This window comes from Somniosus microcephalus, chromosome 14 (assembly GCF_052327205.1).
Source record: "Somniosus microcephalus isolate GS21.2 chromosome 14, FLI_Smic_1.0, whole genome shotgun sequence".
In the NCBI taxonomy this organism is placed as follows: domain Eukaryota; kingdom Metazoa; phylum Chordata; class Chondrichthyes; order Squaliformes; family Somniosidae; genus Somniosus; species Somniosus microcephalus.
In genome coordinates, this window is record NC_141000.1 from 100,343,530 (window position 1) to 100,368,091 (window position 24,562).

General features: G+C 44.4%; 1 protein-coding gene across 4 annotated transcripts in view; it reads left to right on the forward strand.

The window, feature by feature from the left end:
* The first annotated feature begins 529 nt into the window (after positions 1 to 529).
* LOC147107759 (uncharacterized) overlaps positions 530 to 24,562 on the forward strand; it is a 65,375-nt gene continuing 41,342 nt past the window's right edge. The window contains exons 1-6 of one of the 4 annotated variants that reach the window (XM_086007040.1): positions 530 to 649; positions 1,368 to 1,706; positions 1,798 to 1,866; positions 10,460 to 10,555; positions 17,814 to 17,881; positions 20,924 to 21,453. In XM_086007040.1, coding sequence (XP_085863166.1) covers positions 595 to 649; positions 1,368 to 1,706; positions 1,798 to 1,866; positions 10,460 to 10,555; positions 17,814 to 17,881; positions 20,924 to 21,055 — 759 coding nt within the window. In that variant the 5' untranslated portion in view covers positions 530 to 594 and the 3' untranslated portion in view covers positions 21,056 to 21,453. Of the gene's footprint in view, positions 650 to 1,367; positions 1,707 to 1,797; positions 1,867 to 10,459; positions 10,556 to 17,813; positions 21,454 to 24,562 lie in introns of those variants that run through there. The other 3 variants (XR_015080862.1, XM_086007041.1, XM_086007042.1) reach the window with 3 other exon arrangements.

A 24,562-nucleotide genomic window follows, 5' to 3' on the forward strand; every position in this document is an offset into this window, starting at 1 on the left:
GGCATTTGATCGATTCTATTACAGTAAATAAGCTGTGGGGTGTGCGCAACCAACTAAAGGGATTGTGATCGGGAAAGTCCACTCCAAATGATTCCGATGTGTTATCCTGCAGTAGGTCCCAATATGTGGAATGCTCATTTCTCCACTGAGACGGCAATAGCTCTGATCTAACTAAATTTGAATGTGACACATTCCACCAAATGTACATTGCTGTCACAATAAGGATCTTATCCAGTTGAAAAAAAAACAATACCCTTTGGCCTTTTTGGATTTCAGACATTTTCCACCAATGTACTGGTTGCCCCAGAAACCAGTGTGGTGCTGTGGGTTCTAGCCCAATTTAAATGTTACATAAAAAAGATTCTTTATTTCATTTCAGAACTCGTGCTCATTATAAAGTGCGTGGTGATCTTTATATACACTTCCGCTTGTAGAAGAGCACGAATGGCAAGAAACTCATTTCAATATGTTAATGTGTGGGTGAGACAGCTTTCATTGACATAAAACTTGTCTAACCACACATGCACGCGTCAGCTTTGCTGAAATCACCACCTTAGTTTTACTGTTTCAGTGCACCACTGCGATCACATCAGCATGACTTGTGTAGTTAAAGTGGTAATGTTCAAGTTATGTCTCTTGTTTTTTAAAGGTGAGTGATCATTTTGTTTCTCAAAAGTTGGGATTGTTTTCCGTGGAGGAGAGAATGTTAAGGGGAGATTTGATAGAGTGTTCAAAACCATGAAGAGTCTTGATAGAGTAAATGAGGAGAAACTGTTTCCACTGGCAGGAGGGTCGGTAACCAGAGGACACAGATTCGAGATAATTGGCAAAAGAACCAGAGGGGAGGTGAGGAGAGTTTTTTTTATGCAGCCAGTTGTTAGGATCTGGAATTCATTGCCTGAAAGGATGGTGGAAGCAGATTAAGTAGTAACTTACAAAAGGGAATTGGACCTATAGTTGAAAAGGAAATATTTGCAGGGCTATGGGGAAAGAGCAGGGGAGTGGGACTGATTGGATGGCTCTTTCAAAGAGCTGGCGTGGACAAGATGGGTCAAATGACCTTCTTCTGTGCTGTATGATTCTATGATTCTATCTTATTGGAGTTATGTTATCATCGTTCCTTACCGTGTACAGTCACAATGTCAGTTAGCAAGCTTCAACCCACTATACGATATGAATCCAAGTTCTATTGTACTTATTGCTGCTTGAGGCAAAATGTAGCATTCTTGGATTGTATTACTTCATCTACCACTGTTGTAATCTATTATGACTGAACAACCTTTTAGCCATAATGATTCAATGCAACATAGACAATTTCCGAATTTAGCTACAGCTAGTGCCATTGTGTTTTTTGTTTCTTTCTGCAGATCAGATTGTGGCTCTGTCGCAGCATAGTGAAATAGTAGAACAAATCAATGCCACCATTGGAGAAAGTGTGTTATTTTCTGCAAACTGTACATTTGGTTTGAATCGGTCAGTGGAATGGAAGTACAACTGTGGGGCAAGTCAAACCAGTATCGTATCGCTTCCTTTGGGCGAACAGGATTTCAATGTCTTTCAAGGTTACAAGAGTCGAGTGGAAGCTTTTAAAAATGGCTCATTCTTATTGTCAAACGTTCAACTGAACGATACAGGATGTTATACAGTGACATTGGTAGATACTGCTGGGACAGAGGTGACAGTAAAAAAAATGTTGTCAGTCTTTGGTAAGTTCTCCAGGTGTTTGGAAAGAAATCAAAATGGAAGCTTTGTTTTTCCTGGGTATTCCTCATAACAGAATTCTGTATCCTATTTTAGAAACAGAAATAAGGGGCAAAAATGAATCAAAAAGAAATACTGAGAAGAAGCAAAACTGGACACTTATTGGTAAGTTTGTAGCATTGTTTATTCAATCTGATCAGGGCCACGCTTTGAATGCTTCTGAACCAAGTTCACCACAATGATATCAGGGCTTAAAGGGTTAGGTTACAAAGACAGGTTGTACAAGCTTAGCTTGTATTCGAGTTTAGAAGGTCGGGGGATGATTTAATTGAGGTGTTTAAAATGATATAAAGGATTCGATAGGGTAGATGCAGAGAAGCTATTTCCTCTGCTGGGGGAATCAAGAAGGGGGCACAATCTTAAAATTAGATCTAGGTCATTCAGGAGTGAAATCAGGAAGCACCTTTTTGCACAAAGGGTAGTGGAAATCTGCAATTCTCTCCCCAAAAGGCTGTGGATGCTGGGTCAATTGAATTTTTCAAGACTGTGATCGGCAGATTTTTATTAGTTAAGGTTATCAATGACAGGTAATTTGAGTTGAGGTACAGGTCAGCCATGATCAAATTGAATGGTGGGCTAGGATTAAGGATCTGAATAGCATACTCCTGTTCCTATGTTTATATGTAAGTCAGTTGACTCATATCTGATATTGAACGGTATGTTTCATTGTTTCCCCGACACTATTATGCTGTTGGCTGCATAAGCTGTACACCCACCGATTCAGTGTAAAGGTCAATGACAAAGTTGCTGTTCTACAGCACGATGTATTTGAAAACTATCAATGCAATCCGACAGAATAAGGAAGAGAATTTTAAAGTTTAATGGGTACATTTCCATGTAGATTCCAGGTGAAAATATAACGAAGTCTGCTTAGACCAACGCAGGGTTTACCGCATAATATGAACGTAAGACGTTAATGATGGATGAAGGCCACTTGAACCACCAAAGCCTGTCCTTTGGGTGTTCTAGTGCCTCTAAGCTCAACAGCTTTACTATTTCGTCCGTCAGATTATTCCAAGCAATTATATAAACAAATAGCATCCATTTAAAGTTTACTAATAATACCAGAAACATTCAGGTCTTCAAAAGGGCGTGATGCATGTGCTAATGTAGAGGAAATAATATTGCATTCAATGTCAGAAATTAGAGTTATGAGTAGGGTTAATATTTTCAGTGAAGAAAGCTATTGTATTGTCAAATAATAGTTTAATGACTTATAGGCTCAGGTTTAATATCAAGCACCCTGTTTGACAGCCAGAAGTCACAGCAAACATTCCCTATACTTAATTTTTTTGTTTACTTGGTGAATGGCAAAGCTTCCACATGGTTCTGTTCCAGTTCATGGAACAGTAGTAACTTTGTTTTAGTATTTCAAATTGCAATGGCGCTACATTGCTATCAATTTCATATTTAGGAATTCTTGATGAGCAGTGATGTGAACGGTGAGCCAAATTTTCACCGCCCGCTCAAAATCATTGTGAAATTGGGCAAGTCCGAACTCTACATCTGTATGGAGCACTTGTCGGCAGCTTCTAAGCAGCAGAGGTTTTTTTTTTTAAAAGACTTTTAGCAGTTCAGCAATTTTGGCTTATGGCACATTGATTATATTACGTTGGTTTTAAGATAGATAGAATGAGGATCTTAAAGTTTTCTACATATCATCCCACTGTGTATTCAGGATTGAAAGGGTCAGGGTCTTTCCTTGTTAGAGGGGTTTTAGTTTCGGTAAGGATGGTGGGTCAGCTAAGCTTTTGTAGCCTCTCCGAGTGCTGACACAGCAGGAGGAAGCTAGGTTCCCCTAGCAATGAACATGTGAACAAAGCAGTTGTATCTGCCAATCTAAGTGACACAGGATGTATATAGGAATGGGAGACATCATTTGAGGTGAACCTGGGCCTTCTTCCTGCAGGCCCACCCCACTGATTTTTAATGACTGAAAGAGCTGATGAGCTTGCTAGCTCTTTTCCGTCATTAAATTTCGTGGAGAGACTAGAGAAGCTGGGATTGTTCTTCTTAGAGCAGAGAAGGTGAAGGGGAGATCTAATGGAGGTATTTAAAATTATGAAGGTTTTTGATAGAGTAAAGAAGGAGAAACTGTTTCCTCTAGTAGGAGGATCAGTAACCAGAGGATACAGTTTTAATGTAGTTGGCAAAAGAACCAGAGGGGAGTTGAGGAGAATTTATTTTACGCAGCGTGTTGTTGTGATCAGGAATGCACCGCCTGAAAGGGTGGTGGAAGCAAATTCAATAGTAACTTTCAAAAGGAAATTGGATATATAGTTGAAAAGGAAACATTTGCAGGGCTATGGGGAAAGTGCAAGGGAGCGGGACTAATTGGATAGCTCTTTCACAGGCACGATGGGCTGAATGGCCTCCTGTGCTGTGCGATTCTATGAAATTGCTAATGATAGTGCACTAGGTTGTCAATGTTTGCTTTTACTTTTAAAAATACATCTTTGGGGGCAAGGCTGCACATCAGCTACTTCCCTACTACAAATGTTGTGCATCATTACTAGTGTGAGACCATTTCCTCACTACATCACATCAATGCACATTTGGCTCTTTTATGCTGCACATCTGGCAACAGATCAATAACCAGGATGTGGCAATGATGTCAAAAACATAAATATAAAAGTAGCCTTAAATAACTACAAGTAAAAACACAAAATGCTGCAAATGCACAGCAGATTGATCAGCATTTCAAAGAGAAAGATAGGTTAAGATTTTGAGTATTATCCTAACCAGCATGTACAAAATACCAACAGTTTTTTATTAATGATCTGTCCTACTAGACCATGCTGTCAAAGTGTAAAACCAAAGTACAACCATTTTCTATTTCTATTCTTATGAGTAGTCACATGAAAATTAGAGGCAAAGGGGGGAAAAATTCAGTATCGCCCCTTTTGGGGCGCCATTATCGGCTGTGCGCAAAGTTTAGCGCCTGGCTCTAATTATTGCCTCCGACAGCAAACTTGGCTTTTATCGCCCCTGGAGGTGATTGGAGCGCTAAATCAAGCGCTTCACACCTGTCTTAAGGCGCAAAGGCTGAGGAGCGTGGCGCTACCTCAGAGCGCTGGCGAAGCTCATGTGATGTCAGTCAGCAATGGAACACAGACACACTGGCACCGGCCAGTTCTTAAAGGGGAGTTCTGATGAAAGGTCATCGACCTGAAACGTTAGCTCTGTTTCTGTCTTCACAGATGCTACTTGACCTGCTGAGTTTCTCCAGCATTTTCTGTTTTTATCTTAAAGGGGATGGTTGATTTTGCTCTCCATCCACATCCTGCTCATTGCAGCCTTGAATCTTGGCCTGGAGAGACTTGTACATCAAATTTGCTGGAAAGAACAATGGAGAGACCCAGGGAAAGAGCTCAGAGTGCAGCCCCCACAGTCTCTTCTAAATCGATACAAGGAAGGGCAAATCAAAATGAACCTGCAAAGTGCTGCTCAGTATCCAAAACTCCTTCACATAACGTTGAATCTCTCCAGAAGTCTCTCTCTCTCTCTCTCTCAGAATGTGTGGTGCAGAAATGCCACCAACAAAAAAAGGCAGGAGGCGGTTGCCTTTAAATAGCGCTCCCTCAGTCCCTTTCTGACTGCAACCGTCAACCTGTCATTACTAGCAGCAGGTGGTAAGGCACTCAATATCCGGTCCGGGGCGCTACTGGGGCGTTGCGCACTCGACTGACGTCACGATCTGCCGGCGCAGGAGATCATGGTGGTAGTGTTTAGCGCCGCCGCAAAATGTCTAGTTAATTTCACGAGCAGCGCAAACATTGCCGCGCCCGGGCGCTAGTTGCTTTGCGCCCCATTAACGCCCTCTTAAGGCACTAACGGTAGGCGCAAACCAACTGAATTTTTCCCCCAAAGTCTTTTACATTTTAAAGTGACACCACAGTGAGTTTGGTTACATGACATTCTGAAATGGTCGTTTTCTTCAGTATAATGGATTCTCCTCACTGTTGTAGAGAAGGTAAATACTGTTAACGTCCCCATAACAGTTGCTGTTATGTATAATTTTCGTTTAAACTTAGAATCTTGCCCAAAGAAAAGATAAACTACAAGCAGACGGACTTAGGAAGATAGGAGCAGGAGTCGGCCATTCAGCCCCTCAAGCCTGTTCCACCATTCAATTAGATCGTGGCTGATCTGTACCTCAACTCCATTTACCCGTTAAATTTAAACACATTTCATAAATTAAATTTAGATGAATGGGATGGTGGGTGTTAAGAATTTTATCTTATGAGAAAACATTTCTCACCCTTTCATTTTCAGTCAGTGAGCTCATTTCAATGGGCGGAAAACTGCACAGCGGTGATTCAGGCAATATGATTAATTATTATATATATTAGTATATATATATTCTCTTATGACTTGATAACCTTGTGCTGGATTCCTGATGTAACAGTCTTTCATTTTTTTCCTTTCTGTCACTATTTCCATTAATGTCTAAAATAATGATATCAATTACTTAATACTGTAGTATTTGTTATAGAAACAAGACAAAATTTCCCCTTTGTAAGCTGCAAATGTACTGAAAGGCTCTAGTTATGATTCCCAAGTCCTGCACTCTGTAGATTTATGTTTGACATTTGCTTTTTGTGTATTGCTTGGCAATTGCTATTTTATTCTTAATTGACATTTGTTTCACTGAGAAGTGGGATTGCCTTAAAACTATATTGTTTGCAAAGAGAAATGGCTGTCGGTACAAGTCACCAAGCTAGAAAGGGGCTTTGCACGTTCTGAAGAAGGTGCAGAGAAGAGCAACATAAATGAGTCTAAATGGAAGGGGAATGAGAAAGGTTAAAAAGCTCAATCTCTGCACTCTAGAGAGATGACAGATAAGGTCGGACTTCATTGAAGTATACAAAATACCAAATGACTTAGTTCAGGTAACTCCTGAATATTACTTCCAAATAAGACAGGATAATAAGACAAGAGGCCATTAATATAAACTAAGAAGTAAATTTGGATCAGAAGGAAGTTCTTGATTCAGAGGATGTTAAATGCCTGAAATAATGTACCAGGCTGAATAACAGAGATACAAGAATTCAAAATGCAGTTGGATGCTATTCTGAAAGTTACAATGCTAGGCCAAGATTTGCTGAGATGGCTTTTTCCCATCCTTGACTTCTCTAATGTCCTAAGTGTTTGTCTATATTTATCTATATAGATATATAAATAAAACAACTTTACCTATGTGCACTATATTGTTTAAAATAAATTTCAAAATGTAACAGTTTCTCATTATAACAAACTACTTAATCCTGTCAGAAGCAGTGGAAGATCTCAAATAAGGTGTAGCCTGAAGAACTAATCCTCTAGCCCCAACAATTTGTAACAACAAAGTTTGACTATAGGTTTTATCCTATGTGGAGTTGGATTTCAGCTCTGCTCCAGACTGCTCTTCTATGTGGAACTTTCTTAGGATTTTATGACAATTTATCTTCAGTTTTCCTTGGCTTTCTACTGAGGCAATCAGTTAAAATATTGCAGAAGAATTTTCCAACAATGTTAAAAGATAAGAATAAGCTAGAAATCCAATTATATTAAATTATATACATAACCCAATGCTTAACTGTATAATGTAGCCAACTATAATCATCAGTGTACCAAGAAGTTCTTTTCATATTTCGGGGAAATCTGTTTACCGTCACTTTGGACTTCCTATGCTAGTAATGAATGATAAGTATCTATAAAGATTTAGATACATAAAATATAGTTAATGGGGGACCCACGGCAGAATTGATTTCACTGGTGAGGAAGGCAGTTCAACAGTGCAATTATGCTGTGCAAATTTTGAAAAGTTCATGAAGAAGAGCATGGGACTGCCGCTGCATCTCTCCAGGGGGGAAACAATTGCTGCAGTTAGCTAGGTGTAGCGATATCATAACTGCATTTGTGAAAACGTTGTCTGTTTGGGATTTCCAACAAAATTGGACCAGAATGAGTTTACGGTTTGACTAGAAGTGACGATCAGGAGAAAATCTTCATGCAAGCACCTACAGCGTTGCTGCAACGAGTGACCAGAGGCATTCTTAATCTGTCACCATTTAAGTCCACAATCATCTGCCTGCTGCTTTAGTGTAAGCTTGTATCTCTCAACATGAAATGGATAAAGAATCCATCCGGTTTTTTATACGTTATTAAGATCTTCCTCAAAAATCTGAACAAATTTCCATTGACTATTTTTCTCCTATAAACTTTTTTTTGTCCCTAGTGTACTGATGGTCAAAGATTGTTCAAATCAAGTAAACGAATTAATAATCTTTTGTGGGGACAGTGGGGGGGAGGGGTTAATGACAATAGCTGAATAACTCAATAGATATTCAGCAGAATCCTGAAAGTTCAAAATAAGTGACTTTGCCTAAAATTCAGGCTACAAATAATTGGACATAGACATGAGCCTAAAAAAATTATAAACATTTACATGGATCCAATTAATAATTCCATGTGCTGAATTTCTGGCCTAGGATAATTCAACCAAGCCCAAAATTCACATAGGCAAAATTCAGGATTATCTAACAGTTTAACAAAAAGCAGCAGTTTAAAAAGTGACTTGGTCCCATTCATACTATTGTAATTGAGTCAGTGTCGCAGAATTTTACCCAAGGGCTCTGTCCTGGCTAAGATCAGTCCTACAATTTGCCCACAACTGCTCAGCTTTAATCAGTATAGTAATGTTCAGGCAGCATCTGAGAAGAGAGAAACAGTTAACGTTTCAGATCAATGGCCTTTCGTCAGAACTGACGAAATGTCATCGACCTGAAACGTTAACTCTTGTTTCTCTCTCCACAGATGCTGCCTGACCTGCTGAGTATTTCCAGCATTTTCTGTTTTTATTTCAGATTTCCAGCATCCGCAGTATTTTGCCTTTGTAGTAATTTTCAGTCCTCAATGTTGTGGACAAATTGAATTCCAAAGTTTGTATTTATTCAGGGAGGGTAATTTTGACTTTTTTCAATAGTGTAAAAGAGGTGATAGCAAATCGGCAGCCCGTTTTGCCTCTCTTCCAGTTTTATTTACATTTGGAAATAAAAATCAAGGGAAATGTACAATGGGCTGTGGATTCGCTATCAGCCCTTTAACACTATCGCACAAAGTCAAAATTACCCCCCAGTGTGTGATATGTCTGGGGAGTGGAGTGGTGGTGGGGGGTGGGGGGGTGGCGGGGGGCGAGTAGAGGTCTTGTGCCATTGATTGTTTTCTCCACAAATGAAGCCAAGAATAAAAACAATTATTTGTGTGTTGTAAGTCCTGATTCGCACGCACCACTGAGCTCATTATCATAGATAGATCCTGTACCCTGTTCACCACAGAGTAAGTGAAAGTCACAAATATAAGTATGGATGAGCAAGGCCATTCAGTCAGTCCAGCTCCTCCCTCCTTAGAAACCCACCATCTGACCAGCACCACTTCCAGCGAATCCAGAGTTTTGTCTCCACTACCCTACCCAGGAAAACCATTGCAAGTATTAACCATTCTATGTGTGCAGAGGAGTTTCCTGACATCAGCCTTGAGCTAGCCTAAATCAATTATTGTTTCCAATTAAAACATTATGTACCGTCTAAGCCTCTTACAACAGAAGCAGAACAGTTTTTAGTTAGTCAGCCACACCAGCAGTGGGCAGAATGTTTATGCAGAGGATGCAATTAAAATTCTAAAATCACCATTCTGAGTGAGTGTAACAGGGGCTTTCCGATACTGTAATGGATAATCACAGCATTAATGTGGCTTCCAAACCGCTAGAAATGGCCTCACTCTGTGCTTTGCCTCATGCCAAAACAGATTCATGTAAGCCCAAGATAAAATATGCCTTTGGAGTTCATGGTTGTATTCTTGGGCACTTGTAGGTATTGCTAAACAGATATAATTTAAATATAATTATTTTTGTTTGTTTTAACATTTCATAGAATCAAAGAATGGTTTCAGAACAGAAGGAGGCCATTCAGCCCGTCGAGCCCGTGCCGGCTCTCTGCAAGAGCCCTTCAGCTAGTCCCACTCCCCCGCCCTGTCCCCATAGCCCTGCAAATTGTTTTCCTTCAGGTACTTATCCAATTCCCTTTTGAAAGCCACAATTGAATCTGCCTCCACCGCCCTCTCAGGCAGTGCATTCCAGATCCTAACCACTCGCTGCGTAAAAAAGCTTTTCCTTATATCGCCTTTGGTTCTTTTGCCAATCACCTTAAATCTGTGTCCTCTGGTTCTGGACCCTTCCACCAATGGGAACAGTTTCTCTCTATCTATTCTGTCTAGACCCCTCATGATTTTGAACACCTCTATCAAATCTCCCCTCAACCATCTCTGCTCCAAGGAGAACAACCCCAGCTTCTCATGGGTACAATAAATATATATAATAATAACTGGGCATTTATATTTTTACAGAAAATGAAAAAAAAAGCCTTTGCTCTCTTTAAATATGAGCAAACATTTCCTCTTAAACTACTTTGCACATTATTTCCATTTTGCTGCTGGGATGCTATTAATAACTGCCCCACTTAAACCTACTTAGTTCCTTGGATGTTGTTTAGTGGGAACTCCTGAAACTTGAAACTGACTTCAGATTAACACTGGTTGCTAGAAAAGCATTGCTGGAGTTTCAAATTTAGTAATAAACCCTGCCCCTAAATGACTGAGAGGCACTTCATTCTCTGCCACTTTTCTTTACATTGAGTCTGCATTTTATTTCCCCCCATAGGCATGACCATTGGTGTCGCTCTGTTTGGAACGTGCGTAATCTGTGCTGGAGTTGTATATTTCATAAGGAAAAGGCAGCAGGAAAGTACAGGGACTGGTAAGTGAGATTCTTGTCTTTCTGAAGATACTATAATAGAAAGACACTTTGGTATATTAATTCACTTTTATTGAAATACATTTAGTTGCACTGACAGTGTAAGAAACTTTTTTTTAAATCCTTAAATCAGATTTTATGCAAATATGCAGTGAGTGAAGAGCATGCTACATTCCTGTGCAAATTTCATGGAGTTTTGGGGAAATAGGAAGAGTACGTTACTTCCTTTCTTCCCTTGTAATACCACTGACTAGCCATCAATCTGTAGATAGAAAGATGCATAAATATCATATGTAAGTTCAGTGAGTGGGTTACCTTTCAAGCTAACTGACTAAACTAAAATGCAGTATCATTTCAGCAAATGTATAAAAGACTGTGAATAAATGATTGAAATCAATTTCAGATATCTCTTCATGAATTTCACAAAGCGCTTCATGCAATCATCAAATGTCAAACTAGACAGCAGACTTCTGAATTCAAATAACAGGTTCCTAAAAGGGGGGGGAAATGTTTTAAGGAAAGCATTGTAAGCCCTCTGATGGCTCACTGGGTAAATGGTGAAGTACTGAGCTGTACAGATCAGGTAGCTTCCAAGTTTGATTCTCAGGTTAGCTGATCTCAGCCCAGGTAGCGATTGAGGTACCATAATAGGTTTCCATTCCCCTGGGCTAAGTTGGGAGGGGGGAAGAAATCAACCAGCTTTCCTACTTCTATTAACTGTTTAATTGGCTGCCCGTGTCCTAACTCACACCAAGTCCTGTTCACCCATCACCCCTGTGTTCACTGACCTACATTGGCTCCCGGTTAAGCAGCGCCTCGATTTTAAAATTCTCACCCTTGTTTTCAAATCCCTCCATGGCTCGCCCCTCCCTATCTCTGTAATCTCCTCCAGCAGCCACCCCCCTCCCCCCAAGATATCTGCGCTCCTCTAATTCTGGCGTCTTGAGCATCCCTGATTATAATTGCTTTATCAATTGGTGGCCGTGCCTTCAGCTGCCTAGGCCCTAAGCTCTGGAATTCCCTGCCTAAACCTCTCCACCTCTCTACCTCTCTTTCCTCCTTTAAGATGCTCCTTAAAACCTACCTCATCTGCACTAATTTAACCTTATGTGGTTTCATGTCAAATTTTGTTCTATAACACTCCAGTGAAGCGCCTTGGGACATTTTACTACGTTAAAGGCGCTATATAAATATATAAGTTGTTGTTGTTGTTTGATTACCCCCCAACTGGAAAATGCACGTGTGGAGGAGTCAGAATCGAGCCTGGCTGTGATATCCTTTACAGTCAAATAGTCTATTGACTTTCTCTGTCTGGGCTCACAAATGAAGATTGGCCAGTTAGGTAAGGTACTAGAGGGCTGGCACTGTACCCCAACAAGACTCAGTGCATCAGGGAGAGAAGAGACAATAAAGCACAGAGCATTGTACAAACTGAACAGCAACATAAGGCAAAAGTAAATGTCACATCTTTTTCCACTTTTTGTTTTTGCGTTAAAAGCTGCTAAAAATTGTAGGCAACACGGGAGCAGCGCCTCGATTTTAAAATTCTCACCCTTGTTTTCAAATCCCTCCATGGCTCGCCCCTCCCTATCTCTGTAATCTCCTCCAGCAGCCACCCCCCCCCCCCCCCCCCCGATAGATCAAGAAATAGAACAACATGCAATTCAAGCCATGGCAGTGGAGTGCCTTTGAATTACAGAGAAGGAGATTGCCCTGACTGATTAACTTTTACAAAAGGCTCTCATGGGATATGTTTTTCATTACCCGATCAGACGTCATAATTTTTTTTTATATATAAGGACCAGAACATAATGATTTATGACAATATCTTTTCTGCCTTTTACATAAAAATGGATTGTTAGTGGAGAATTTCAACATACTGTAGGATTTCCCCTAAAGATATTCACAGTCTTTGAGGTTCACTGTAGTACATTTGGCCAAGTTGGTATTGAATACTGGCAGTCCATTTATCTAACAAAGGCACTGCCCATTAAATTGTGATGCGGGCTGATTTTAACTTTCACTGGTGGCTGCCTGATTGAATTCAGTGGAAAGGAAAATTGGGCGGGTTATATAACGGGCAGCTGAGCCACTACCGCCCGTTTTCAGCCACCTCTATAAGTTAAAATCAGCTCGCATAGGACATAATCCTGGTGTCTAAATCAGTGCTTTTTCAAGAAAACCCACTCTTCACCCTACTTCTCCCGGCCTCCATATAAATGAGGGCAACAATCACATTTATTAAAATTCAAGTAAATGCATCAATAATGAATCAGATCTCACTGTTCAATAGCTACCAGGGTCCCAAAGCACTCTTATTATAAATGTAAGACTACAATTATCAAAAAGGTTTTCAACATTATGAAGAGGTTTGATATTATTATTCTCATAAATGGAGAGTTCAAAAACAGAGAACTTCATTTAAAATTAGCAGTATGTAGGAAATTCAGCCAGAATTCACAAACGGTAATAGATATGTGGAATAACTTGCCATGTTAAAGCCATTGAATAAATTAGTATAAGTGAATACAAGAGACCATGGGCTAGATTTTCAGTTGATAGCGCCAGCAGTTAGCGCCTTAAGAGAAGTGATTTTCGGGCGCTATGCGTGTAGCGCCCGTGCGCAGCGCAGTTTGCGCCCCGCCCCAAATTAAGTTGCCCGTTAGCGCCGGCGCAAAGTTTAGCGCCCGCCCGGATGCGCGCGCAGAAAATGACGTCACATCCTTGTGCAACGCCCTTTGTGCGCCCCGATTCCAAACTTCAGTCGGACCACCCCATTGTGCGGCTGGCGGCCGGAGCGTTTGGAAAAAGGAACGCAACACAACCAGCGCGGGCCCCGGGGGGCGCAAATTAAAGGGGACGTGCTCTCCAGTATAAAGGCCAGCCTTTTTTCAGAAAACACTCTTGTGCAACGCATTTCTGGAGACACAACAAGGAGGATAGCTAACTGGTTTCAAGCAGCAAGAGCTCAGGTATTTTTGGACTCAGGCCAGAGCGCTGCAAGTGGCCTTTTGGAAATTTGAGTGTTTGCCAGGATTTGATGGGGGTTGCATGGGGTGCCAACACGGAGCTGCAGCTCCATGTCCGTAGGGCTCGCAGACGCATTGTGAGAGGGGCAGCCCTGGCTAGAGGCAGAGGGGGCTACAGGCGTCGGCCACGTAGGCCTTACCCAGTCAGGCTATACCGCCAGCAGTGCTCCTACCTAAACATGAGTGCCGCGTGATGTGTTAAAAGGCTCCGATTCCGAAAGGAGGTGATTGCAGAGATCTGCCACCTGCTTCGCCGAGATCTGCGGCCAAAGCTCAGGTGCAGGACGTCTCTGTCAGTGGAAGTGAAGGTGACGGTGGCATTGAACTTCTATGCCACCGGCTCCTTCCAATACGCTGCTGGGGACATAGCAAACATCTCCCAGTACGGCGCGCATCGCTGCATCCGCCAGGTGACCGAAGCACTGTTCAGAAGGAGAAGCCAATTCATCTCCTTCCCCATGGCCCTGGAGAGCCAGCATCAGCGCGCATTGGGATTTTCCAGACTCGGGGAATTCCCCTTGGTGCAGGGCGCCATTGACTGTACGCATGTGGCTTTGCGGGCCCCTCTGGAGCATGGCGAGCAGTATCGCAACAGGAAGGGCTACCATTCTCTGAATGTGCAGCTGGTGTGTGACCACAAGCAGCGCATCATGGCAGTCAATGCCAGCTTCCCAGGCAGCAGCCACGATGCCTTTATCCTGCGGCAGAGTACTGTGCATGACATGTTCCAGGCACAGCCTCCCCCAAGAGGATGGCTACTCGGGGACAAAGGCTATCCTTTGTGCACCTGGCTCATGACCCCGCTCCGCGCGCCCAGGACCGCTGCTGAAGAGGCCTACAACGAGAGCCATCAAACCACCCGCAACATCATCGAGCTAACTATTGGGGTCCTCAAGCAGCGGTTCCGCTGCCTTGATCGCTCCGGAGGAGCTCTCCAGTATTCGCCGGACCGGGTCTCCCAATTTGTGGTGGTTTGCTGCATGCTACACAACCTGGCTATCCGCAGGACTCAGGCACAGCCACCTGACGTTGGACCAGCACCTCAGGAGGAGGAGCAGGAGGAGCATGAGGAGGAGCAGGAGGAGGAGCAGGAGTACGTTCCCAGGAGGGAGCGACCAGGGCCAAGGGCCGCACGACACCACCTTATTACACGGTACTTCTAAGCCCCCTGTCAGGGAATGGCCAGGGGCCATGAGGGAAGATGAATGCAGCCGCTCCGCAAGCCCTCAGCCGGCGAAGCCAACAAACACTAAGAAGAACAACCATGGAGACTGCATGAATAAAGATAATTTTTTATTACACAAAAATGAAAAGCCCTTCCCACATGAATCCCCAAAAACAATAAACGGGCCCCACAAAAAGCCCAACAAACGACTCACTCCCACAAACTGGGGAGGAGTCACTCCACCTTTCTTCAAACCGGGCCTCAACGTCGGCCTAACGCAAAAAATAAGCCCTCCAACAACACAACCATGGGCAAAATAAAGATGGCCACCGCCATATAAAAGGAAAGCTGGCCACACCCTCTACTGAGTGGCCCGCGAGGGCGAGACCTTGCCCAGCCTTTTGCCTCCCCTGCCCGGCCTGCTGCTCCTTCGCAAGCTCTGCCCAGTGGCTGGTGCGAGGCTGGGGGAAGGCGCCTGAGGCTCAGATGCCCTTCCGCCAGATGCCGCTGGGGGGCGGCCTACACGGCGTTTGGGCCTCGAGGGGCCGTCTGCTGAGTGGCGCACCTGAGCCTGGCCACCATCAGCTGCAGCCGCTTGCCCTTGACGCCCCAGTGGGGGAATGGCGGCGACGGATGGCGCAATGTGGGCCAGCTGGCGTCTGGGATGCGCTGGCTGGTGCTGTGGCGCGGTGGCACTCGGCCGGGCCCGCACTGCAGGATCCGCAACAATCAGCCGAGGGGCGGCTTGCTGGGATGGTCCAGCGCGGCGGCTGCCCTGGCGATGCCTGCCTGAGACAGCGCGTGTGGCAGCAGTGAGTGCCCCTGTTGTCCTGGTGTGCGCCCGCATCACATCCGCCAGGGTCTTGACGGCATCAGTCAGCATGCGGCCACTCGCGGCAGTTGCTGCCCCGAACTCGCACACACTGGTCGCCAGCGACTCGATGGCCTCAGGCATGCGCCCCACCACGCTCATGAGCTCCGTGTGGCGCCGGTCCGAATCCTCGGCCATCTTATCCAGCTTCCGCACCTCCTCCGAGGTGAAGGTGTCCGGACTGGAGTCGCGACTCTCCCGCTGGGGAGGAGGGGGCTGAACTAAGGGACCCTTGCCACGTTGGTGGCGGCGAGTGTGCCGATCAGCAGCACTCCCCTCTGATCCTTCCCCCCTTTGGGGGGAAGGCCGTGGGCCACGCGCACGGCTCCTGGGTGGCTGGACGCCACTGGTCCCAGAAGCTGCATTGCCCTGCGACAGTTCCTCCAGGCACTCGTCCAGTGAGGAGGTGTCAAGCATTTCCTCCTCTCCTGCGGGACGTGACTGTTCCCCCGATGGTCCGGCTTGCTCCTCCTCCTCCTCCTGCTCGGAGGTGCTGTCACTGGCAGCTTCAGGGTCCTGGTCATCACCAGCTGAAAGCAGGAATGCACAAGAGTAGCTTCAGAGTGAGGAGACGGCGTCAGCGAGGGAGTTAGGACTGGTGGCATTCAGCGCATTGGTGGGACAGTGGCAAAGGAGGTAGCTCGGATGGGCCAGTGCGACGCGAGAGGGCCAAAAGGCGAGGTCCTTACCATTGCCGGGCAGTGGAGGGTCGGATACTCCGCACGCTGTGGGGACGATCACATGGGCTCCCATGAGCACACACACGCGCTCCTCCAGCCGAGTGAGCTTCTGCAGCTTGGCGCGGCCACCCCTGGCACGGGCCTGGTGATTAAAGGCTACTTTAGCCTGCAAGAGAAAGGACGGGCTGTAAGTGCGCAGTGTAGCCCTGATGTAGTGTGCACTGCCTCCCATGGTGGAATAGCTTGGCCAGAGTGAAGCCCTGATGTAGTGTGCACTGCCTCCCATGGTGGAATAGCTTGGCCAGAGTGAAGCCCTGATGTAGTGTGCACAGCCTCCCATGGTGGAATAGCTTGGCCAGAGTGAAGCCCTGATGTAGTGTGCACTGCCTCCCATGGTGGAATAGCTTGTCCAGAGTGAAGCCCTGATGTAGTGTGCACAGCCTCCCATGGTGGAATAGCTTGGCCAGAGTGAAGCCCTGATGTAGTGTGCACAGCCTCCCATGGTGGAATAGCTTGGCCAAAGTGTAGAGTGCCGAATGGCCATTTGATGCTCATGACTGTCCCAATGCTGCTGGCTGAGGGCTGGCCAATAGGACTTTCAGCTCCCTTTGCCCATCATGTCAGGTGTACATGCAAGAATGAGGAGGAGACTGGAAAGGCTACTCACCTTGACAATCCTGGTCAGGTCGTTGTATTTTTTACGACATTGTTTGTGGGTCCTGGGGGCATCGCCGGTGAACGTCACCCTCTGGGCGATCTGCTTCCAGGCTTTGGTGTAGTCATGGTGGGTTGGATTCCTCCCACTCTCTGGGAACAAGATCTTGCGCCTCACCTCCAGAGCTGTGACCATTATGTCCAGATCACCCTCTGAGAAGCGCAGGGCACGCTGACGGGCCTTCTCTGGCGTTGCCATGACTCCCTGGGGCTGAGCAGCAGTGTTGAGGCCTCTTTGCAAGGCTGCAGTGTGCAGGGCGTGGCAGCAGACCAATTCGTCCCTTCCCCCTTTAAGAGCTGGTCGGCGCCACGGGGTCTGCTGTCAGTCCAAAAATGACCGCACCCGCGCTGCGCCCCGCCTGGGCGCTATCCCTCTGGACCGCCGGCTTAACGCCTAAAGATAGTAGTGGAACGCCTCTTTTAGCGCTCCACCAACCTCTTAGGGCGAAGCCACTGAATTCCCGGCAACGGGGCGCTACTTTGGGGCGGGCGCTAACTTCGGGCGGGCGCTAAGGTTAGCGCCCCAAAACTGTCTATACTGAAAATCTAGCCCAATGAGTATGTTTCTAGGGAGAGAAGAGATTGATGGATGTGGTGAGAAGGTTTGGCTGAGATCAACCAAAAAGGCACGGACTTGGTTTAAATGGCTTTTCCTATTCCTAACATTTCCTAAATTGCTAAATACATTTGTTCTACAACGGCCAATAGAAGAATAATTTCTTTTCAGTTTGTAATCTAGATATGGAGATTGTGAACACAATACTGACAATGAAAATTACTAATATTGTCATTTTTATTACAGGGGTCCCAGGTGTGAAGAGCAATGAGAATTTAAATAGCAACGCTCCAATGGTCGTTTATTCAACTTATGTAGGTACATTTGCTAACTATGGAAAGTCGTGTCAAACTTTAGATCAAACTTGACAAGGGTTTTGCTGTGCAATGTGTTTGATAAACTCATCTATGTTATTTAAAAAAGTACAGTGGAACCTCATTTATCTGCACTCCCATTATCCACCTTCTTGATTAATCACAAGAATTTTTGGCAAGGTCAGATGCCATTCAGGCAGCTACAACACGAGCTCAAATTTCCCCCCTGCACCCATCTGCTGGCGGACCCATCATAGCCCCAAGAGAACATAAGAACATAATAAGAACATAAGAAATAGGAGCAGGAGTAGGCCATTCGGCCCCTCGAGCCTGCTCCGCCATTCAGTAAGATCATGGCTGATCTGGTCTTGGCCTCAACTCCATTTTCCTGCCCGCTCCCCATAACCCTTGACTCCCTTATCGTTCAAAAATCTGTCTATCTCCACCTTAAATATATTCACTGACCCAGCCTCCACAGCTCTCTGGGTAGAGAATTTCACAGATTCACGACCCTCTGAGAGAAAAAATTCCTCCTCATCTCCGTCTTAAATGGGCGACCCCTTATTCTGAAACTATGCCCCCTAGTTCTACATTCCCCCACAAGGGGAAACATCCTCCCTGCATCTACCCTGTCAAGCCCCCTCAGAATCCTATATGTTTCAATAAGATCACCTCTCATTCTTCTAAACTCCAATGAGTATAGGCCCAACCTGCTCAACCTTACTTCATAAGACAACCCCTTCATCTCAGGAATCAACCTAGTGAACCTTCACTGAACTGCCTCCAATGCAAGTATATCCCTCCTTAAATAAGGAGACCAAAACTGTATGCAGTACTCCAGGTGTGGTCTCACCAACGCCCTGTACAATTGTAGCAAGACTTCCCTACTTTTATACATCCCCTTGCAATAAAGGCCAACATTCCATTTGCCTTCCTAATTACTTGCTGTACCTGCATGCTAACTTTTTGTGTTTCATGTACAAGGACCCTCAGATCCCTCTGTACCGCAGCATTATGTAGTCTCTCTCCATTTAAATAATAATTAGCTTTTTTATTTTTCCTACCAAAGTGGATAACCTCACATTTTCCCAAATTATACTCCATCTGCCAAATTTTTGCCCACTCACTTAACCTATCTATATCCCTTTACAGATTCTTTGAGTCCTCTTCACAACTTGCTTTCCCACCTATCTTTGTATCATCAGCAAATTTGGTTACATTACACTCGGTCCCTTCATCCAAGTCATTAATATAGAGTGTAAACAGCTGAGGCCTCAGCACTGATCCCTGTGGCACCCCACTAGTTACAGTTTGCCAACCTGAAAATGACCCATTTATCCCAACTCTCTGTTTCCTGTTAGTTAGCCAATCCTCTATCAATGCTAATATATTACCCCCAACCCCATGAGCTCTTATCTTGTGCAGTAACCTTTTATGTGGCACCTTATCGAATGCCTTCTGGCAATCCAAATACACTACATCTACTGGTCCCCCTTTATCCACCCTGCTCATTACATCCTCAAAGAACTCTAGCAAATTTTTCAAACATGATTTTCCTTTCATAAAACCACACTGACTCTGCTTGACTGTATTATGATTTTCTAAATGTCCTGCTACTACTTCCTTAATAATGGACTCCAGCATTATCCCAATGACAGATGTTAGGCTAACTGGCCTATAGTTTCCTGCTTTCTGTCTCCCTCCTTTCTTGAATAGGGGTGTTACATTTGCAGTTTTCCAATCCGCTGGGACCTCTCCAGAATCCAGGGAATTTTGGTAGATTGCAACCAATGCATCCACTATCTCTGGAGCCACTTCTTTTAAGACCCTAGGATGCATGCCATCAGGTCCAGGGGACTTGTCCACCTTTAGTCCCATAAGTTTGCCTAGTACTTTTTCTCCAGTGATAGTGATTGTTTTAAGTTCCCCCTCCCTATAGCCCTTTGATTATCTATTATTATTGGGATGCTTTTAGTGTCTTCTACCATGAAGACCGATACAAAATATTTGTTCAAAGTCTCTGCCATTTCCGTTTCCCATTATTAATTCCCCAGTCTAGAGAGATAACTAATGCTTCTCAGACATGGAGCTTCTCAGCCACAAAGCCACAAGGTGCCTGGTAAATGTACCACATTCTTATCTTCAGCAATTCCATTGGCAATATCCACAGCACTGAGCTTAGTAGAGCTTGCCCGTTTAAATGGGCCTGTGTTCAACTGGGCTCCTGTGCTGGTGAGCAGACCACACACTGGGGTTAATTTGTACTTAACCCAACCAGTAGGAAACTGACACGATCAGATCGGCCACCCGTTTTACACCCGGCCATGAAGTCAATGGCAAGTGAAGTCGGGCGGTGTGTAAAACGAGTGGCCGATCTGACCACCTCAGTTTCCCTCCAGGCGGGTTGAGTTAAGATTACCCCCTGTTGAAACTAACACTACCCGATACAGTAACCAGCTGGCGTTATGTCCAACGTGCCCTCCACACGCCAGCACACAAGTCCATTTAAACAGGCAGGTTGTGCATTGATTTCAAAGCTGTCGGCTCCACACTGCTGATTTTAGTGGGGGGGGGAGGGCACGATTGCCCGAGGCTGCCTCAAATGCTTGCCCCTGTAGCTAGCAGGCCTGTGATTAGCACGTGTGGGATATATTTTTTTCGGTAACTGGTGGATCCGGCAGCTGGAGTTGCAAAATGGGTGTGGAGAGGGGGCGGGGGAGGGAATTCGAGCTGGTGATCTGTTGATTAACTGTTTCAGTGCCAGCTAATCTTACAAAGTAATGAAGGGGAATGCTTTTCTGGAGGTCTCTGGTCAACTAGTAGGAAGAAACAACGCATTCAAAATTCAAATCAGCTGTTAATTTGTGGACTATGTTAATTTCTAATACCGACCACAGCAGGGTCCCTTATAGCAGATACTCAAGCATTTGCATACTTTCATTGTAACAATATATTGCACATTATTAAAAAGAAAGTGTTTCTTAAATCAACCAGATTTACAGAACTGATAAGGAAGTTTACTGATATTTTGACCTATTTTAGTTTGTGCGTACTGGATTGAAGAAGTCTTGTGATTGTCTTGGCATCAAGGTGATTCTGGCCTTGGACCTGCTGCCTGAATCTGTTATTCCTTATAACAGACTTTCCAAGTTGTGGTATCTAATTATTCTGTGAGATTCAAGTGCCTTAAAATTGGGCTCTATGGATATTAGCATAGAGATGCTCAACACGTTGATGTGAAATTCTTTTGTCAGCTATTTTAGTGGAGGAATTAACCATTTTATTTTAGACAGTTTAGTGACTGTTTAAAGTACTGACAAAGGAATTTCGTACAAGCATGTTAAGCCTCTGCATACTAAAATGCCAAGACCCCAATTTCAAGGAAAAGGTCTATTAACCAATTCTGTGATTTCTGTTGGTTTTCTGATACTGTAAAACGTTTGTCTTTGTGAAATTGAAAGTGTCACTCTTTGTTTTTAATGTACAGTTTGGTCTACTAATCTTTCACATCTTATTGAATTGTTAATATATTTGTGTTCAATAAAACCTGAACAATTCTGGTAGAAAGTAAACCCTCCCTTTGTATGTTTTACTGCCAGAGTACAATATTAACAGAGGTCAAAAATTCCCTGTGGGACACAGACTATTTCTTAGATTTTTTGATTGCATTTTGTTGATTTGGGATTTTCTAATTTGATTCCATTTAATTAAAGCTATGCTATTTATATATAAATTAAATTAAATTGTTTTGATTTTGACGCACATTAACTGGTATTTAATAAACTGAACCCTTTCCTGATTGCAATGACCCATGCTGATGTTACATTAAAGGAATTAAATCGATCTGGGGACATGATACAGATGTATAGTATTGTCTTATTGTAGTAGTTAAATAAACCGTTGGTGTATTAAATACACTGTTGGTGTAAGGCAGCAAGCAAAATAAAAAATGACAATGTGTAAAATGAATACATTGTACACACTATAATATTTAAATGTTTAAGTGTCAGCTGTGGCTCAGTGGGTAGCACTCTCGAGTTAGAAGGTTGTGGGTTCAAGTCCCACTCCAGAGACTTGAGCACAAAAATCTAAGCTGACACTCCAGTGCAGTGCTGAGGGAGTGCTGCACTGTCGGAGGTGCCATCTTTCAGATGGGACTTTAAACCGAGTCCCCGTCTGCTCTCAGGTGGACGTAAAAGATCCCATGGCACTATTTCGAAGAAGAGCAGGGAAGTTATCCCCGGTATCCTGGCCAATATTTATCCCTCAATCAACATCACAAAAACAGATTATCTGGTCATTATCACATTGCTGTTTGTGGGACCTTGCTGTGCGCAAAAACGTCTTGTGGTCATGAAAGGTGCTATATAAATGCAAGTCTTTTTTTCTTTCTTTTAACTATGCATGCAAGAAAAAGTTTTGACAACATTTCCAAGCTGTGAACAAGATTTACATAGCAAAAACAGCTATTTTCACCTTTTTACTAGCTGTATATTGCTAGCTGTTGGTGCACCAAATACGTTGTGTTGATACATTAAATGACAACCAAAACTGTACTTAGGTTAACACCTTCCAGATTATAATTTGGTCAGAAAGCATAAGGGAACTTCATTAACATACACAATTGCAGCTAAAGAACCTTGACTATTTTGCATCTGTCAAAAGTATCTCTAGTCTCTCATGCTCCCAGGTTCAGTAGCTCTCCTAAGACAACATGCTCAATGACCTCAATAAGAATCATATTAAATTAAAAAAATTTAAAAACAAAAATTAACAGAAAAACAGAAAAAAACAAACATGGGTGTTATGGTTAATATACGTCGCTTCTGTTTAATCTGTAGAAAGGGTGTGAATATGATTTCTACTCTTTAACATCTCTTATGTCCCCTTCCTGTTAAAGAACCCTTTCAAGTAAGGCAGTTTTGAAATATGCTGGGCTGCCACTTACAATAGATTCCACAGCACAGATAGCAACACAGAGGCTACATTGATTATCCCCCCAACCCCCTTCCTGGGTACAATTCAGGCAGCGCACACCCAAAGTATAGGAATGTCCCTCGGCAGGACCTTGTATCTGGAAGGGGACGAGGCCGGCAACAGTAATATGGCCACCAGCTGTGGAACCTTCTGGCTGCTGTTCAGAAGGCCTCCAGCCGCTAATATTCCGTGCTACATCTGGATGGCAAATAAAACAATCTGTATTCATCCTCCAGGAACTTGCTCCCAGTCCCTTCTCAGATCTTACAATCTGAATATAGTAATCTGGGATGTTATGCTTAAGGTTATCCACCAGGTGGTGCTGTAGCTAGTGCTGCTACTGGTTAAGGAGGGAAGGTCAGCGAAGGTGGAATGGAAGGATGCAGACCTGTATATTTGTTACGCAGTTGTTTAATAAAGTACACGGACTAATTCTAATATCTCGCCTTTTCGAGTTCCTTGTTTCACTACATGGATTTATCACACTGAGCGAATGGGCACAAGCAGTCATTCCCACCAGGTTAGAGGTAGTTGAAGGAAAGGAGAATAAAGGGATATGGGAACCGAGCCGGCACATGGAACTAGAACTACTGCTCACATGGAGGATAAATGCCAATACAGGCTGGTTGGGCCTGTTACTGTGTTGTCATTTCAAGTAATTCTGTGAGAAAACATCCAACTAGCAGAGACACAGTAAAATGAGGTATCATGAGACCGAATAATTTCAATGTTTGTGTCTGTTGCATGCGCAAACACTCTGAAACGCATTGTAGCTTCACTCTGAGAAGCCCATAGTAGTACAAGGAGAGGTAGAGACTCAGGGCTAGATTTTCAGTATAGACAGTTTTGGGGCGCTAACCTTAGCGCCCGCCCGAAGTTAGCGCCCGCCCCAAAGTAGCGCCCCGTTGCCAGAAATTCAGTGGCTTCGCCCTAAGAGAGTGGTGGAGCGCTAAAAGAGGCGTTCCACTCCTACCTTTAGGCGCTAAGCCGGCGGTCCAGAGGGATAGCGCCCAGGCGGGGCGCAGCGCGGGTGCGGTCATTTTTGCACTGACAGCAGACCCCGTGGTGCCGACCAGCTGTTAAAGGGGGAAGGGACGAATTGGTCTGTTGCCACGCCCTGCACACTGCAGCCTTGCAAAGAGGCCTCAACACTGCTGCTCAGCCCCAGGGAGTCATGGCAACGCCAGAGAAGGCCCGTCAGCGTGCCCTGCGCTTCTCAGAGGGTGATCTGGACATAATGGTCACAGCTCTGGAGGTGAGGCGCAAGATCTTGTTTCCAGAGAGTGGGAGGAATCCAACCCACCATGACTACACCAAAGCCTGGAAGCAGATCGCCCAGAGGGTGACGTTCACCGGCGAGGCCCCCAGGACCCACAAACAATGTCGTAAAAAATACAACGATCTGACCAGGATTGTGAAGGTGAGTAGCCTTTCCAGTCTCCTCCTCATTCTTGCATGTACACCTGACATGATGGGCTAAGGGAGCTGAAAGTCCTATTGGCCAGCCCTCAGCCAGCAGCATTGGGACAGTCATGAGCATCAAATGGCCATTCGGCACTCTACACTTTGGCCAAGCTATTCCACCATGGGAGGCAGTGCACAGTACATCAGGGCTTCACTCTGTCCAAGCTATTCCACCATGGGAGGCAGTGCACAGTACATCAGGGCTTCACTCTGTCCAAGCTATTCCACCATGGGAGGCAG